Genomic DNA, 13,822 nt, shown 5'->3' on the forward strand with positions numbered 1-13,822 from the left:
TTTCTCTCAATTCTTTATTTGGCAAACCTCTCTTCTCATCACCACCATCGCAGACACCATTTTTGGACCTCTGCGAAAACCAAGTACATTCACATTCATGCGCACTGTGCTTCAGGTAGGGCCCCCGGACGCGGTCAGAGGCTGGCCACCGCGTATTGCACTTGTCCTTGGCGCTTTTCACAGCGATGCACAACAGTGTGGGTGGTAGTTGGCTCTGCCCTCCCACTCAGTGTGGCAGGGACTGGCCGTCCTTCCTTTCCTCCTTGAGTGGTGGACACCATGGGGTGGAGGGCAGGCGAGGGCTGGGATGGCCAGGGTGCCCAGAACGAGGGTGGAACTCAGGGCTATGTACATCTGAGTCTCAGGGAGGGCAGGGCAGGGGGCTTTTTTTTATTTCTGCAAAAGTTTGGGAGAAAGAGTAGCTGCAGGGAGCCACGGGCGGTGGCGTTGGGGCTCCATGGAGGTGGGACGGGCGGGAGCGGAGGTAGAGGAGGAGACCAGAGCGGGTTCTCAGGAGCAGTATCTCCTCTTGCTTTGAAACGCAGTCAAGAGTCAACCCAAAAGATCGACACAGCGTTGTTTCGGGGTTCTCTCTCTCTGGGGAGAACACTCTAGCACTTTCTGCTCACAGGTGGAAAATGAAATGTGAAGTGTGACAGAGGCGTGGGGACAGAGCGGTGTCCTGCTTGCCCCTGGGGATGACAGCGCAGGGCGGAGCACACAGGTCACGGGCTCCGGCTCAGCATGCCTGCCCAGGGCCGCCAGCTCAAGAAGACCCCAGGGCGTGCCAGAACCCACTGTCCCAAGACCTCCAAACAAAACCAAGACTGAAACCAGAGACCAGCACCCCAACGAGCCCAAGAGGACGGAGCCAGCGCTGTGGCAGTGGCAGACGCTGGGTTTGGACGTGGTGCCTTCTGGGCTCCTCTGCAGCGAGGTGAGTGCGGTATCCTTGGCTGGCTAGCTGGCAAGGTAGTTAGCGGGTCTGCTTCCTTCGCCTTTTTAAAAGACTTTTTGGATTTTTACTTAAAGCCAAAGAGTTTGACATTAAAGGAAGAAAAAAACCTGAAACTGAAAACACTTCTCGAGTGGACGCTGGACTCCCACCAATCCTGGGCACCTGTCGGCCGCAGGGAGGCCGAGTGCACGGAGTCCAGGTCTGGGGCTACAAAATCACAGTTTTATTCCCTTTTTAACAAGGAGGGGGACCCCCACCTTCCTTGTCCCTTTCTGAGTAGCTCTTTTGCCGACAAAACCCCTCAAAATTCTTTGCTGGAAACGCCAGCCCCGTGAGACTTCCAGTGTAGAGAAGGCGGTGGACCGTGAAGACGGCCGCCTGCGGAGGGACGCGCGGCCACTCCCGCGGGTGCTGCGGCGTGGGTCGGTGGTGGAGGCGAGGTCGTGGGCCGCGGCCGAGCTGCCCGTGGCTGCGAGGCTGGCGGGTGGACTTTCTCGGTCCTGTTTTCTTTTGGAGACAAGCAGTAGCAGCAGTGACTCCAACCAGATGCCCTGTGGGGCCAGGTGGGTGGTGGGCGCGGCCTCCAGTGAGCCGGCCGGTGGGCGGGGCATGGGGTCCAGGTGCTGGCCAGGCCTGGGAGGGGTCAGCGGGGCACTGCGGTGTCCAGGGGGCCGGGCGGGCCCGGAGAGCCGGAGCGGGAGGGCCCGGCAGAGCCGGCCTCGCTGGGGCTGGCCGTGGTGCTGGGCTGCGCGGGCAGTGGGTCGGCCACAGCGGCCGCGGGTCCCTGCAGGCCCTGGCCGCACACATGGTGGTGCTTCTCCCAGTCCCTGTGCTGGCAGAAAGACCCGCAGTAGCGCGCCACGTTGCAGCCACTGCATGTCTCGCTGGCCTTGCGCCCGCAGTTCCAGCAGCTCTGGGTGGGAGGGGCAGAGGGCACAGTCAGCCTGGCCAGACCCGCTGCCCAGCTCCCGCCCGGTGCGGCCATCCACGGTGCTCAGGCTGGCCGGGGAGGGTGGCGTGTTCCCCCTGCCTGCTGTGAGACAGGAGGGAACTGCCTGGAGGCCAACGTCCACTCTGCCGCTGGCCTCCACAGCCTCTGGGGCCACACCACCGCCTGCGGTCCCAGCTCACATGGCTCTGGCCACGCTGCCTTCCACCAGATGGCTGCACGGCCCCCACTGACTCCCTGCAGGTCTGCTGTACCCACTGAACCAAGGAGCCCCTGAAGGGCCACACACTGCCCACGTGGTTCTCCCCAGGACACCTCTGTGAGGGCTTCGCTCTCTGTCTCACCTGCTTCTACGCCATGTCCCCTCTGACCCCCCGCCTCGCCCAGCACAAGCCCAGGCAGGTCTGGGGGTCTGTCCTTCAACAAAGGGCATCCCCAGGGCCCCCTGGAGAGGGCTGTTCCTCTCCCTGATGTTCTGTTGACCAAGTTCTTGGGCAAGGAGGAAATGGGCCGCAGACTGTGCCCAGCACGTGGTCATCCAGGTGCACAGGACCCTCTGGCCTTCCTGCTCACGTAGCCCCTGGTGCCCACAGGTCTCCTCAAACCTTCTGCTTTCACAGCTCAGAGAAGAACCTACGCTCTGGTGTCAGCGACCCAGGGTCAGACAATGGCCCCTCACAGGCCAGGGCCTTAGCCGGCCACCTACCCTTGGACGAGTTTCTGTATCTGCATGATGAAGAGGGCCTCAGGGCACCTCACCAGGCTGTGTGGGCAGCAGGCTGTGTGCCTACTGCAGCCACCTGGGATGGCCACTGGATGGGGACCTGGGTTACAGAGCTGTTGGGTTCCAGCCACACTTGGCCCACCCCAAGTCTCACCGTCAACCCCAGTGGACCCAGAGACCCAGTGCGGGGCCTAGGAGCGGCCAGTGGCCCTACCTCGCTGGAGTCCTCCTGCTGGTTGACCACGGTGAGGGCGTCCTCGGAGGCCTGCCGCTTGGCCTCGGCTAGGGCTCGCTCCATCTTGGCGCGCTCTGTGCTGATGAGCTCGTGGGCTTTGCGCTCCGCGTCCGACACGGCCCTCTGTAGCTCCGACATGGCCTGGCGCTTCACCTCGTTCACAGCCTCTTCTGCAGGACACGGAGGCCAGGCTGGGGTTAACAGGGCTCCGGGCCTCCCCCACAACGGAAGCCAGGGCCACGTACACGCACACACGGGCACAAGTGTGTGACCTAACACGTGTGTACGGGCAGGGGCCTGAGGGACCGCGGGGCGGGTTGAGCTCTGACCACCACTCCACCTGTAGTGGTCTTCACGCTGGTGTGTGAGGGCCAGGCCCACGGGGAACCCACACACCACACTGGCCCAGGCCCCTCTCCAGCAGAGACCTCAGGCCACCTGGAACCTACGCCGGCTGCCTGGCCCTACGGTGGAGCTGCGGCACAGGGCTGAGGCTGCGGCCCACGTCCAGAGTCCACTGGTGACTTGTGCCATTCAGTTCCGTGGTGACACTCCTGCCCTCCGCAAGCGCCTGCTAAACACCCCAGGGGCTGAGGCCTGCCTCAGTTTCCCCGAGGCCTGCTGTCCCTGCAGCGTGGTGTGAGCGGGGCTGCTGAGAGTGTCCCGTGGGGTCAGGGTGGGACCAGTGGTGTTCCCTCCTCTGGTAGCCAGGCACCGCGAACCTCCCACCCCAGCCTCTACGTGGGGATTGCTGGCTGCTGGCAGGGCCTGAGCCCTGGTCTGAGTGACATGAGGACCTCATCACCACACAGCTCCACATGGACCTCAGCAAGGCGCTCACCAAGCCCTGCCCGGCGGACAGCTGAGGTGACGGGGCTGGGCCAAGCCAACCAAGAGCCACAGCCTCCTACTAGGCAGGGGGTGTCCAAGCCAGGTCCCTGGCCACAGCCCACCCCTCATCTCCGACTCTTGGCGGGGGCCCTCCCTCCTCTGTGCCTTCAAGACCCGAGGATCCCGTCTTCCTCGTGTTTCACACTGAATCCCGCCTGCTCCCATCTCCTGGGAACCACTGCTGCCCAGCAGGCACGGGTCTCTCGCCACCCTCAGATCGTGCTGGGCTGTTTCCCGCCGTGCCAGCGTATGTTCCCACATCCTCCCCTGCTCAACACGGTGCCCAGCAGGCTGCGTGGACTCTGAGTGCTGTATCGCACAACATCTGAGCGTGTGCACAGCAGGATGTGCAGAGTCCCTGGGCTTCGCTGGGGAAGCCCAGCTGAGACCCTAGGTGCCTTTGGGCACCCCTCACTGCCGGGCCTGTGAGGGGCTCCCACAGCTGTCCCGGGGTCTGTCCTGCATCTATACTCACCGGCTCTCCTCCAGATCTCCTCTGGCATGTAGCCAGAGAGGGTCCGAGGTATGAACTCCCGGTGGACATCTGAAAAAGATGCGGCCTGAGGTCAGCTCCTCCTTCACACTGCCCAGGCCCCAGGAAGTGCTTTTCACTGGCAAGGGATCCCCAGGTGCCCAGAGGTGGAGACCCTGCCCTGGCATGGGGGGCAGGAAGGTGGACCTGGGTTCAGGCTGGGGGCTGGGCACATCCTGGGCCCTTCGTGGTTTTGCAGAGTCCCCTGGGGGTCCCAGTCTCCCCACAGAGCCGGTGGCGTCTTTGTGCAAAGCGGAGAAGGCACCTCCTTTCCAGGGAGACTGTTTTATCCTGGCCTGTCCCCCAGGCCAGCCCGGTCCTCCTCAGTGCACACCTGGCTGAGACGCCTCGGGGCTGGCGGAGCTGTTGAGGGGGCGGGTGGCAGCGGGTGTGGGGCCCTTTTTCACATCCTCCGTGTCACTGAAGCGCCGAATCCAGTGGTGGAGCTCCTCCCGGTCGGCCTCCTGGCACCTGCGCAGCACCGTGAGTGACCGCCGTGTCTTCTCCACCATGTCCATGATGCAGTTCAGGAGCTGGGTGGACAGGGCGGGCTTCAGCATCTTGGAGCCTGGGGGCAGCCAGACACGTCCTGCCCTGCAGGGTTGGCTGGTGGAGACCCGACTCCATGGAGCAGAGCGGCTGGGCAGGGCGGGCTGGGGCTGGCCCTAGGCGGGGGTCCTCATTACCATGGGCATCAGGCTGCATGGGAGTGGGGACTGGATGCTTGCCTCGGGACTGCCTTTCCTTCTCAGACCAGGCACGGGGGAGGGGACAGTCTCAGGGCCCACAGGTGATCTGAGGAGCAGGACCCCTGGGCCACTTCCCACCACCAGGAGGCCCCACAGGACTTTCCCCAACGTCCTGCAAGGTTCAGGAGGCCCTGGAGAGCTGGGCAGGAAGTGGCGGGAGGGCTCCCTGTTCCTCCAACAGTGCCTGGCCGGCTGCAGCCCACCAGGGCACACATGAAGGTGGCCAGAAGGGCAGGGTGGGCCCAGGCAGGGCGCTGGGCCCAGCGGAGCCACGCTCAGCGCAGCTGCCCCCACCGGCCCCACAGCCCGCTGGGCACTCACGTTGTTGAGGTGCTTCCACTCCTCGGCCCACTCGCGCTCCGTGAGCCTGTGGTCAATCACTTCCTCCTGCCGCGGGCCGGGCGCCCCTGCGGGAGGGCAAGCGCCAGCTCAGGCCCCGCCCACCCCCCCCCACTCCACCAAGCCCCGCCCCTCTCCCAGCCCCGCCCCTGCCCCTAAAGCCACCCTGCTCCTCCGAGGACACCCATCCCCCCCCCCCAACCGCACCGGCCCTGCTCTCGGCCCCTCCCATGGGCTGTGCCCAAGTGGAACCGGGAGCCCTGGACCCCGATCCTTTGCACACTGACCCCCCAGTGCCCCAACCCCCATTGGTGAGGAAACAGCTCAACAATTGGGAAGAGGAGACAAATCTGTTCCTGGCCCTGGCCTAGCTGTGTCCACTCCCCCTCTGCCTCCTTGCTGCCCGCCCTGGACCCACAGCTTCTCCAGACCTGACTGTGAAGGGCCTGGGGCTGGCCCTGAGAGTGTGCTGTGGCCTCCTCTCACAGTGGTCTGCACTCCTGTGCATTCCCCAAAGCCAGGTCACGGCCCTCTGCAGTGTACCCAGAATTCCTGTCCCAAGTGCCTTGTGGTATTAGGTAAGGTGACTGTCTACTCTAGGTCCTCCCCGCAGGCTGCGTGTGCCCAGGGCTGAGCTCTGGCCTGGTGCTCAGTCCTATCCACTGGGGCATGGATGAGCCAGCCCAGATGTCCCAGCCAGCTCTGCAGCAGGTGGTGGGGCTGAGAAGCCCATTCCCCGAGGGACCTGGGTCCTCATCTGGCTGCCCACGCCGCAGTCAGTCCACCCTGCCTACCTCCTGGGGTGAGAAGAGACTTCAGAGACATATGCCTGGGAAGCAGGCTGGGAAGCGGGGGTCCTGTGGGCCACTGGGTGGCGCAGGGCTGCGTGTCACATGCCTCAGCCCTTGCCCATGCTTAGCCCTGGAGGCCGGTCATCCTTGGAGGCTGGTCAAGGGGCTGTGTTGGCCCAGACACAAGTCAGGGAGGGGAGGCGGCAGGTATGGCCCAGGGTTGGCCAGCTGCAGTGAGCCCTCAGTCCTGGCCAGTGAGGCGGCAGGGGCGATGGAGGCAGGTGCTGAGTCTCTAAGACACAGGGAGGTCCAGCATCTGGTCCTCCTGTGAAATGCCTCCAATCCTGCCCTATCACGTCCCTGTCTGTGCCGCGTGGCCCAGAGTCAGTCTATGCTTCCGAGGCCTCTTTTGGGGCCACCTTTGGTCCCTAAAGATCTCCTAGGTCACTGGATCCCAAAGGCCTCCCTCAAATTACAGAAGGGCTTGGGAGGTGGCGGCTGGAGCTTGCTCTCCACCAGGCTCCTGGCCGCCGGCAGAGCTGGGGCCCGTGCCAGACCCCAACCAAAACAGTGGCTGAGCTCTCTGCAGCAGCTGGAGTTTATTTTTGCATTAGCAGAAGCCGGTGGGAATCAGCACCTGCCTGACCCGCCACAGAGAGCCAGGAGCCGTCACCTGCTGCCTGGGCCCAGGCCCCGCATGCCTGCAGGGTGGGGTGGGAGTCAGCCTCCTACAGGAGGGGCTTCCTGGGCCCTATCTGGGACTGTCCGGGCCCTGGGACCCTGGGCCGGCTGCTCCTGGGCTCCTTCACCAGCACACACAGGGGCCGTGTGCGGAGCGAGGCCAGGCAGGTGTGGCCACGAGACCTCGGCCGTGTCACCTGCGCTCTCTGGGCCTCGGTCTCCTGTCTGTGGTGTGGGTGTGCAGGAGAGGACGCCAGCCCCGTAGGGTGTGGTCCATGCCAGCTGCTGTCCCTGTCACCCGCTGGGCCTCAGAGCACACGCTGCCTGGGCCTGCGGTAATGCCCCGGTCCTCCCGTGACTCCTGCTCAGCCCGAGTGGCAGAGGAGGACCTGAGGCCCAGCGAGGCTGCGTGCCCGAGGGTGCGCTGTGGGGAATCACCGATGGGGTCAAGAACTGGGCAGCTCCTGGTCAGAGGCTGCCCAGCCTAGATGGGTGCCAGGCCCTCAGGGTGGTGACCTTGCAGCCCCAGTGGGTTCCCCATGGGTGCATGAGGCCCTCCTGGGCCTCCAGGGTGCAAGCTGCCCTCCAAGGCAGTAGGAGGAAAGACGCACTCCTGGCCCCCCGGGGTGTGGCCGGCCGTCCCCCTACCCACTGCTCCCTGGACCCGGCCACGCCCAGGTGCAGGTGGTGGTAGGTACAGCGTGTACTTGGGCACTCGCAGCCTGCTCAAGCACCCGACCAGCCCCAGCACGCTGCTCACCCAGCTGCCGGTGGCGCTCTCGGGTGTCGGGGTGGCGGTAGGAGTCGCGGAAGTGGTGGGCCATGGCCATGTCCTCCAGGCGGAAGTGCTGGGGCGGGGGTGGGGTGGGGTGGGGCAGCCCGTTGCTGGGGCTGTAGCGCTGGGCAGGGCTCAGGGTGCACGGCCGTTTGCTGAGGTGGTCAGGGTGCAGGGAGTCACGGTCTGACCCGTTCTCTTTGGTCCTGGCCAGAAGAGCAGGTGGAGGGCAGTGTTATGGGCCGCCAGCCAAGGATGGAGGTCCCGTCAGTGCGCAGGGACCCGGGGGTCAGAGAGGAAGGGGGTGCAAGGGAGTCAAGTGGTACCTCCTTCTCCCCTGGTGGGCGGCCCCCGGGCTCCCCAAACCAGAAGCCCAACCCCCTGTCAGGGGACTGGGCAGACAGGAAGGCCCAGTGACCAGCAGCCCCCAGGAACGTGGACATGTGCCTCTGGAGGCCAGCGGAGGGGGCCCAGCCCAGCCGCCTGGATCCGGACCCCTCGGGCTATACATTTGGCACCAAGGGAGAGTGCCAGGAAATATCTGGGGACAGACGTCCTCCTGGGGCTCCCAGGGGCATCTGGGTCCAGCCCGGCAGGGCAGGTTGCTAGCAGGGCAGGTGAGCTGCCCGCCCGCCTCGGTGGAGCCTGCGGCGGGGGCTGCTGGCCAGGCAGGGCCCGAGGCAGGAGGGCCCTGTGCCCCCTCCTGGCCCGGAGCCGCGGTACCTGTCGGGCGTCCTCCTCTTGCCGTTCTCGTTGACCTCCAGCAGGGGCTCGGAGGAGTCCACGGGGGAGGGGGCGCTGGTGCCCAGCAGCAGCTGCTCGTGCTGGGCCAGGTACTGGGCGGGCGTCTGCTTGGCCAGGCGGGCACAGTGCAGGAGCTCCCGCTGCAGCAGAGGCAGGTTCGCCTGGGGGGCGGGCGGGAGCGGCTTGGCCGGCTGCGCAGAGCCCGGCGCCCGCTGGGCTCGGGGACTTCCCAGGGAGGGGAGGAGGACAGCGGGCAGGTCCTGCCCGGGGCACACAGTGACAGGTGGTGCCTGAGACCCCAGCCCAGATCCTGGACGCCCAGGCAAAGCTTTCTCCTGTCACCTCCCCCCCTGGGGACATCTGGAGGCAGAGGGAGGGTGCCTGCACCCCATCTTAGTGGTCACCACCCCATCCCCAGCACTGAGGGGAGATTCAAGGCTCAGAGACTGGGAGCCACCAGCCCAGCACACACAGCAACTGTAAAGGGGGGTTGAGAGCAGAGCCCAAGTGGGGGGTGCCCGGGGTCTCCACTGGCCCCACTACGCTGGTGGGCAGCCCGCAGCTCCTGCCCTCTGAAGTCCAGGCTCAGCCTGAAACAAAGACTGGTGCTGGGACCGGCCACCAGTGTGCTTCCTGCCACCGCAAAGCTCTGGGCACCTGGCGCTGGCCCCTGTCCTGTGATCCCCCTGCCATCAGTGACATTGCGGCCACCAAGCAGGGAACAGGACTTGGCAGAACCACTTCTAACATTCTTTGCCAGACACCGTGCGCCTCCGGGCTCCGGGCTCCAGGAGAGCGCTGCTGGGCCCTGGCCGGGCTCCTCCGTGCTTCCCAGGCTCCCCGAGCCACTAGGGGTGGGGCGGGCAGGCTGCGCCCTACCACAGGCTGGACGGGGCCCAGCGGCAGGCCGCTTGGGAGAGCCGGCCACTCTGAGTGCTTGTAAATAAATACGCTCCCAGCTTTCTCCTGCGCACGGAGCCTCCAGCCCCCTGCGCGTGTCCACGGCCGCCCAGCAGTGGCGCACCTTGTCCAGCTGCATTAGCTGCTGGGCCTGTTCTGTATTTGCATAGCTGGACGGGGCCAGCACCACCTGCCGAGCATGTCAGAGTTGTGAGCTGGGACCTGGGTCCGTCCAGGAGAGCCAAGAAGCCCATGTCCCCCTCCCGTGGCCTCCCCTTGGCCAGCGTACAGGGTGGGAGAGGCAGGAGTACTGTGGTCACTGTTAGGGTTGGGGACATCTGGATTGCGGGCCAGGTGGGGCCAGCCAGCAGCGGCCTTGGGTGGAGGCTGGGGGGCAGGTCTCTGGCCTCTGGAAAGCCCCCATCTGGCCACACGGGGGAGGGTCCCGAAAAGCTGGAGGGTCTGATGCACAACAGCTCTGGGCGGCGGGATAAGGCCACCGCTGGCCCAGCCCCGTGGGGGGCAGTGTCCCCACCTGTCCCCAGGAGCCCAGGACTTGAGGGAGACATCACTCTGAGGCTGGCCGACCCGAGCTGGTCACAACACCCTGGTGTCTGATGCTACAGGAAGTCCAGGCCGCCCTCCTCACCCCCGCAAAGGTGACCCGAAGGGAGGGACCCTGAGCATCAGAGAGCCCCCGACCCCGTCTCTGTCTCTGCTGAGGACTGAGGGTGTGCTCTGAGGACGGCCCCCGGCTCAGCCACGAGGGGCTGTGTGGTCTTGGGTAGTCACTTAACCTCTCTGATTTCTGCCTCACCTGCCAACCGTGGCTGCACAATTCCCCATGTGTCAGTTTCCTGAAAGCCCTGGTCCGTCAGCTTCGTCCTTCCTATCACCCAGAGGAGCCCGTGGCTCCAGGCAGGACCCAGACGGGTGCCTCCCGGGCAGCATGAATACCACTGGGCAGGACGGTGGGGCCGTGAGAGTTGAGGAAGGCTCTGCAGCTGCCCATGGCCCACTTCAGACAGAGCCCAACCTGAGGGGCAGCTGGGTTCCGGGTCCAGCCTCAGCAGGCCAGACTCCCACCGAGCTCTGGTCACAAGCAGTGGGGACAAGGGCTGCTCCCAAGGGGGACCACGGGTCAGGGCTCTGCTGAGCCTGGTCAGCAGGCCCTGGAGGCTCCGGCCTCCCTCAGGAGCTCCCTGGGGTTGGGTGGCTTCGGGACAGTTGGTAGGCAGGGACCTGGGGTGGGCTGCCTGGCCCTCACGATACCGAGAGCCCAGAGGGGAAACTGAGGCCCAGGGTCCCTCCTGGGGGCAGTGCTGCCTGCCCCTGCTGGGGTACCCTGCTGGCGTGGCTGGGTGGACGCTGGCACTGACTGGGCTGGGGGCAGGCTGCATGCCTGGTGGGTAGTGAGGATGCCGGACGCTCTGCCCTGCACCCAGGGTAAACAGGGCAGGGACACTGTGGGGCATGGGCCACCAAGGTTGGACCTGACGTCCCACAGGGGATGGTGGAGTGAGCAGTCGGGGAACGGGGGGTCCAGGGATCCCCGTGATGGCCAGATGGTGCCAGCTGCTCCAGCCCAGCAGGGTGTGGGCGCCTAGGGAGGGAGTGGATGTGGGTGGACGGTGTCCCTGGAGAGCAGGGGCTGCCAGAGAAGCCCCGTGGTGGCTGTGGGGACGAGGGGCTGGACAGGCCAGGCTCGAGTGTGGCTCCCTGTCCTGGGGGCCTCGGGCCTCGGTCGTCTTTGCTAATGGGGAGCGGGGGGGGGTGTGCCTCCCTCTCAGGGGCGTGGGCGTCAGTGACGAGCTGGACGTCACCCCCACCTCAGGGAAGCAGAGTCCCCAGCACTGCTGCCCGGCCAGGCCGCACGTGCACAGGGAGGGGCGTCCCTCCTGCCTCCCAGGCCTGGGGGTGCCTTTCTCGCCAAAGAAGCCAAGGGCAGAGCGAGGGGCCCAGGGGCCACGGTGGGGCCAGGCGGCTCGTCAGAGGACTGATCACCGGGCTCGGCAGGAAGGCTGCGGGGCCACACGGGGAGCCTCGGGGAAGCACTGACCCGCAGGGGCCGCAGTGACCCCTGGTCCCAGTCCCCAGCCTGCTGTCCGCATCCTGGTGCACATGGACCACCAGCACCTTTACAACTAGCACCGTGTGACTCCATGGGGCGGGGCTGGGGCCCAAGCTGCCCCCGCGCCAGTGGACAGGCCCCCGTGCTGGGCTTCTGCACTTCCCTGACAGCTCTCCCGCTGCCCAGCTGCCCGCCACATGTCACGGCTTCCCTGATCTCTCCATGTCCCACCTCCCCTGTTCCTGGACACTGGCCCTGCTCCAGGGCCATTGCCCATTCCGTTCTTCCACCTGGAGGACTCTGCTGCCTACGGCCCCTCCCCTGGGACTTCCAGGCCTTTCCTGCTGTTCATCTCCACGCTCTCCAGCCACAGCTGATGGTGGCCAGGTGCTGTGCCGGGGACTGGCCAAGCAGGAGCTCTGTCTCCGAGGGCCAGTTTGATAAGTGACCAGTTGGGTCTGGAAACTAGTTTGCAGCCTTAACTAGCAGAAATCAGCCCTGGCAGCTCTGTCCCCCAGGGTGGCCTCGCGGGCTGGGCAGCGGGTGGCAGGTCCGTCTCACCTTCAGGAAGGGGATGACGAAGGGCCGCAGGGGGAAGTTGGTGGCCTCCTGGAGCTTGGCGTGGAACTCCTCGATGGTCAGCGTCGAGTTCTGTGGGGGACGCGCCTGGCTGAGCGCGGCCGCCCTGAGCCGCCGTCCGGCCACGCCCAGCGAGGGCAGCCCCGGGACACCATCGCCCTCCCGGGCGCCCAGCCACTCACCACCAGCCCCAGCACCAGCGTGCGCACGCGGTCCCCGATCTCCGGGGAGATGTCGCTGCCGAACTGCTGCAAGGTGGTGAGGAACCGCTTGAGCTTGCTGAGCTGCCGGGCCCCGCAGGCCGGGGGCAGGTGCTGCGTGGACAGGGAGGCCGTGGACGAGGTGGCCGGGCCATTGCTGAAGCCGTTGGGCGTCGACGGGCTGCCGTGGATGGCCGTGGGCGAGTGGCTACTGCCGTTCATCACTGTGGGGGAAGGGGGTGAGGCCAGGCAGGCTGTGACACCTGGAAGTGGTGACGAGGCTGGCGACAGCAGCAGAGCCCTGGCACGAGGCGTCCAGCCTCACGGCCACCTGCAGGCTGCTCGCACCCCTTACAGGTGTGGACAGCGGTCGTGGGGCCAGGCCTTCAGCCAGTAGGGATGTGTGCCCATGGCGGCCTGGGTGCCCACCACGGGCAGCAGGAGCGTCGCCACCCTGCGGTCACTGGCTCGCTCCTTGCCCAGGGGCGGAGGGCCTCCAGGAGCGAGAAGGACCTGCCACAGCCCACTCCGACCACCACAGCCCACTCCCACCACCACAGCCCACGCCGTGTCCTCACACTTGCTTCTCAGGTGCCCTGCCTGAACAAGGCCGTCGCCCAGTGGTAAGTGACCAATTGGGTCTGGAAACTAGTTTGCAGCCTTAACTAGTAGGAATCAGCCCTGGCGGCACTGTCCCCCCAGGGTGGCCGAGAATGGGACAGGGCCACACAGAGGCTCCTGGTGTGGGGCCAGTACCACTGGCCACTGAGACAAGACTGCCTGTGGCCTTGCCATCAGTGGATGTCCTAGGGTTCTGGTGACACCGGGGCTGCTGCACTGAGTCCCGGGGGGTCGAGGCCACGGGCACCCAGGTGCGTGCACCAGCCACACCCCTGCTGTGGCTCTCCTGGGCCTCCCGAAGGCCCCTGCCCCACCCGGTCCCCCAGGTGCTGGGCTGTGCTCAGGGCCACCTGCTCCCTCAGGCCCACTTCCCCTGAGGCTCGGCCCTCACTGCCACCTGGGCCAAGGCCTGATGGGCGGCAGGTGGACGGGGAGCAGGAGGCCCCCTCAGGACGGGGACCCAGGGCTCAGCTGGGCAGTGCCAAGCCGCCTGCACACTGGAGTCTGCTTGTGTGGGTGTGGGGCCTTGGTGTGTCCCCCTAGAAGAGGCAGCTGCCCTGCCGTCCTGACCTGGGCTCTGGTGACCTCTCCTGACCCCTGCCATTTTGCCGGCTAGAAGGCAGGGCCTGCCTCTGTTCCTGGCCTCGGTTCCCCTGCAGCGGCCCTTGCCAGATCCAGTCTCCTCTCTGCCCACCTCCGTCCTGCCCAGACGCAACCCCACGTGGCCATCCTGGGGCTGCAGCCTGCTCCCATGGGCTCCCGAGCCCACACAGGCCGCTTCTGCTGACCTGTGGTCTGGCCACTGGGTGAGACTTGCCCAGACACCGCTGGACGCCCCATGCAGAGGACCCTGGACAGGGCAAGCATGCTCCCACCCAGGTGGGGCCTGCAGTGGCCCCGCTGCCTCCCAGCCCACACAGGCCCCACCTTCCAGAGGGCTGGATGGACACAAGGCAGCGGGGTCCTCGGCAGGATGCTCCCACGGCCAGGCCACAGTCAGTGTGGCTGTCCCCTCGGTCCTGGCTCCACCATCCCTCACCCCCCGTCCCCGGGCCTGGCAGTTGCCTGCTGCGGGGCTGCTGG

General features: G+C 66.1%; 1 protein-coding gene across 4 annotated transcripts in view; it reads right to left on the reverse strand.

Moving 5' to 3' along the window:
• Nucleotides 1-13,822, reverse strand: part of Cbfa2t3 (CBFA2/RUNX1 partner transcriptional co-repressor 3) — a 68,172-nt gene continuing 54,350 nt past the window's right edge. For all 4 annotated transcript variants that reach the window (XM_040279995.2, XM_040279994.2, XM_078032833.1 and 1 more), the window contains 9 exons: nt 12,101-12,342; nt 11,901-11,990; nt 8,348-8,529; nt 7,610-7,830; nt 5,360-5,445; nt 4,624-4,822; nt 4,233-4,301; nt 2,846-3,036; nt 1-1,871 (listed from right to left, as the gene is read on the reverse strand). In XM_040279995.2, coding sequence (XP_040135929.1) covers nt 1,602-1,871; nt 2,846-3,036; nt 4,233-4,301; nt 4,624-4,822; nt 5,360-5,445; nt 7,610-7,830; nt 8,348-8,529; nt 11,901-11,990; nt 12,101-12,342 — 1,550 coding nt within the window. In that variant the 3' untranslated portion in view covers nt 1-1,601. The remainder of the gene's footprint in view (nt 1,872-2,845; nt 3,037-4,232; nt 4,302-4,623; nt 4,823-5,359; nt 5,446-7,609; nt 7,831-8,347; nt 8,530-11,900; nt 11,991-12,100; nt 12,343-13,822) is intronic.

Source organism: Ictidomys tridecemlineatus, chromosome 15 (assembly GCF_052094955.1).
Source record: "Ictidomys tridecemlineatus isolate mIctTri1 chromosome 15, mIctTri1.hap1, whole genome shotgun sequence".
Lineage (NCBI taxonomy): Eukaryota > Metazoa > Chordata > Mammalia > Rodentia > Sciuridae > Ictidomys > Ictidomys tridecemlineatus.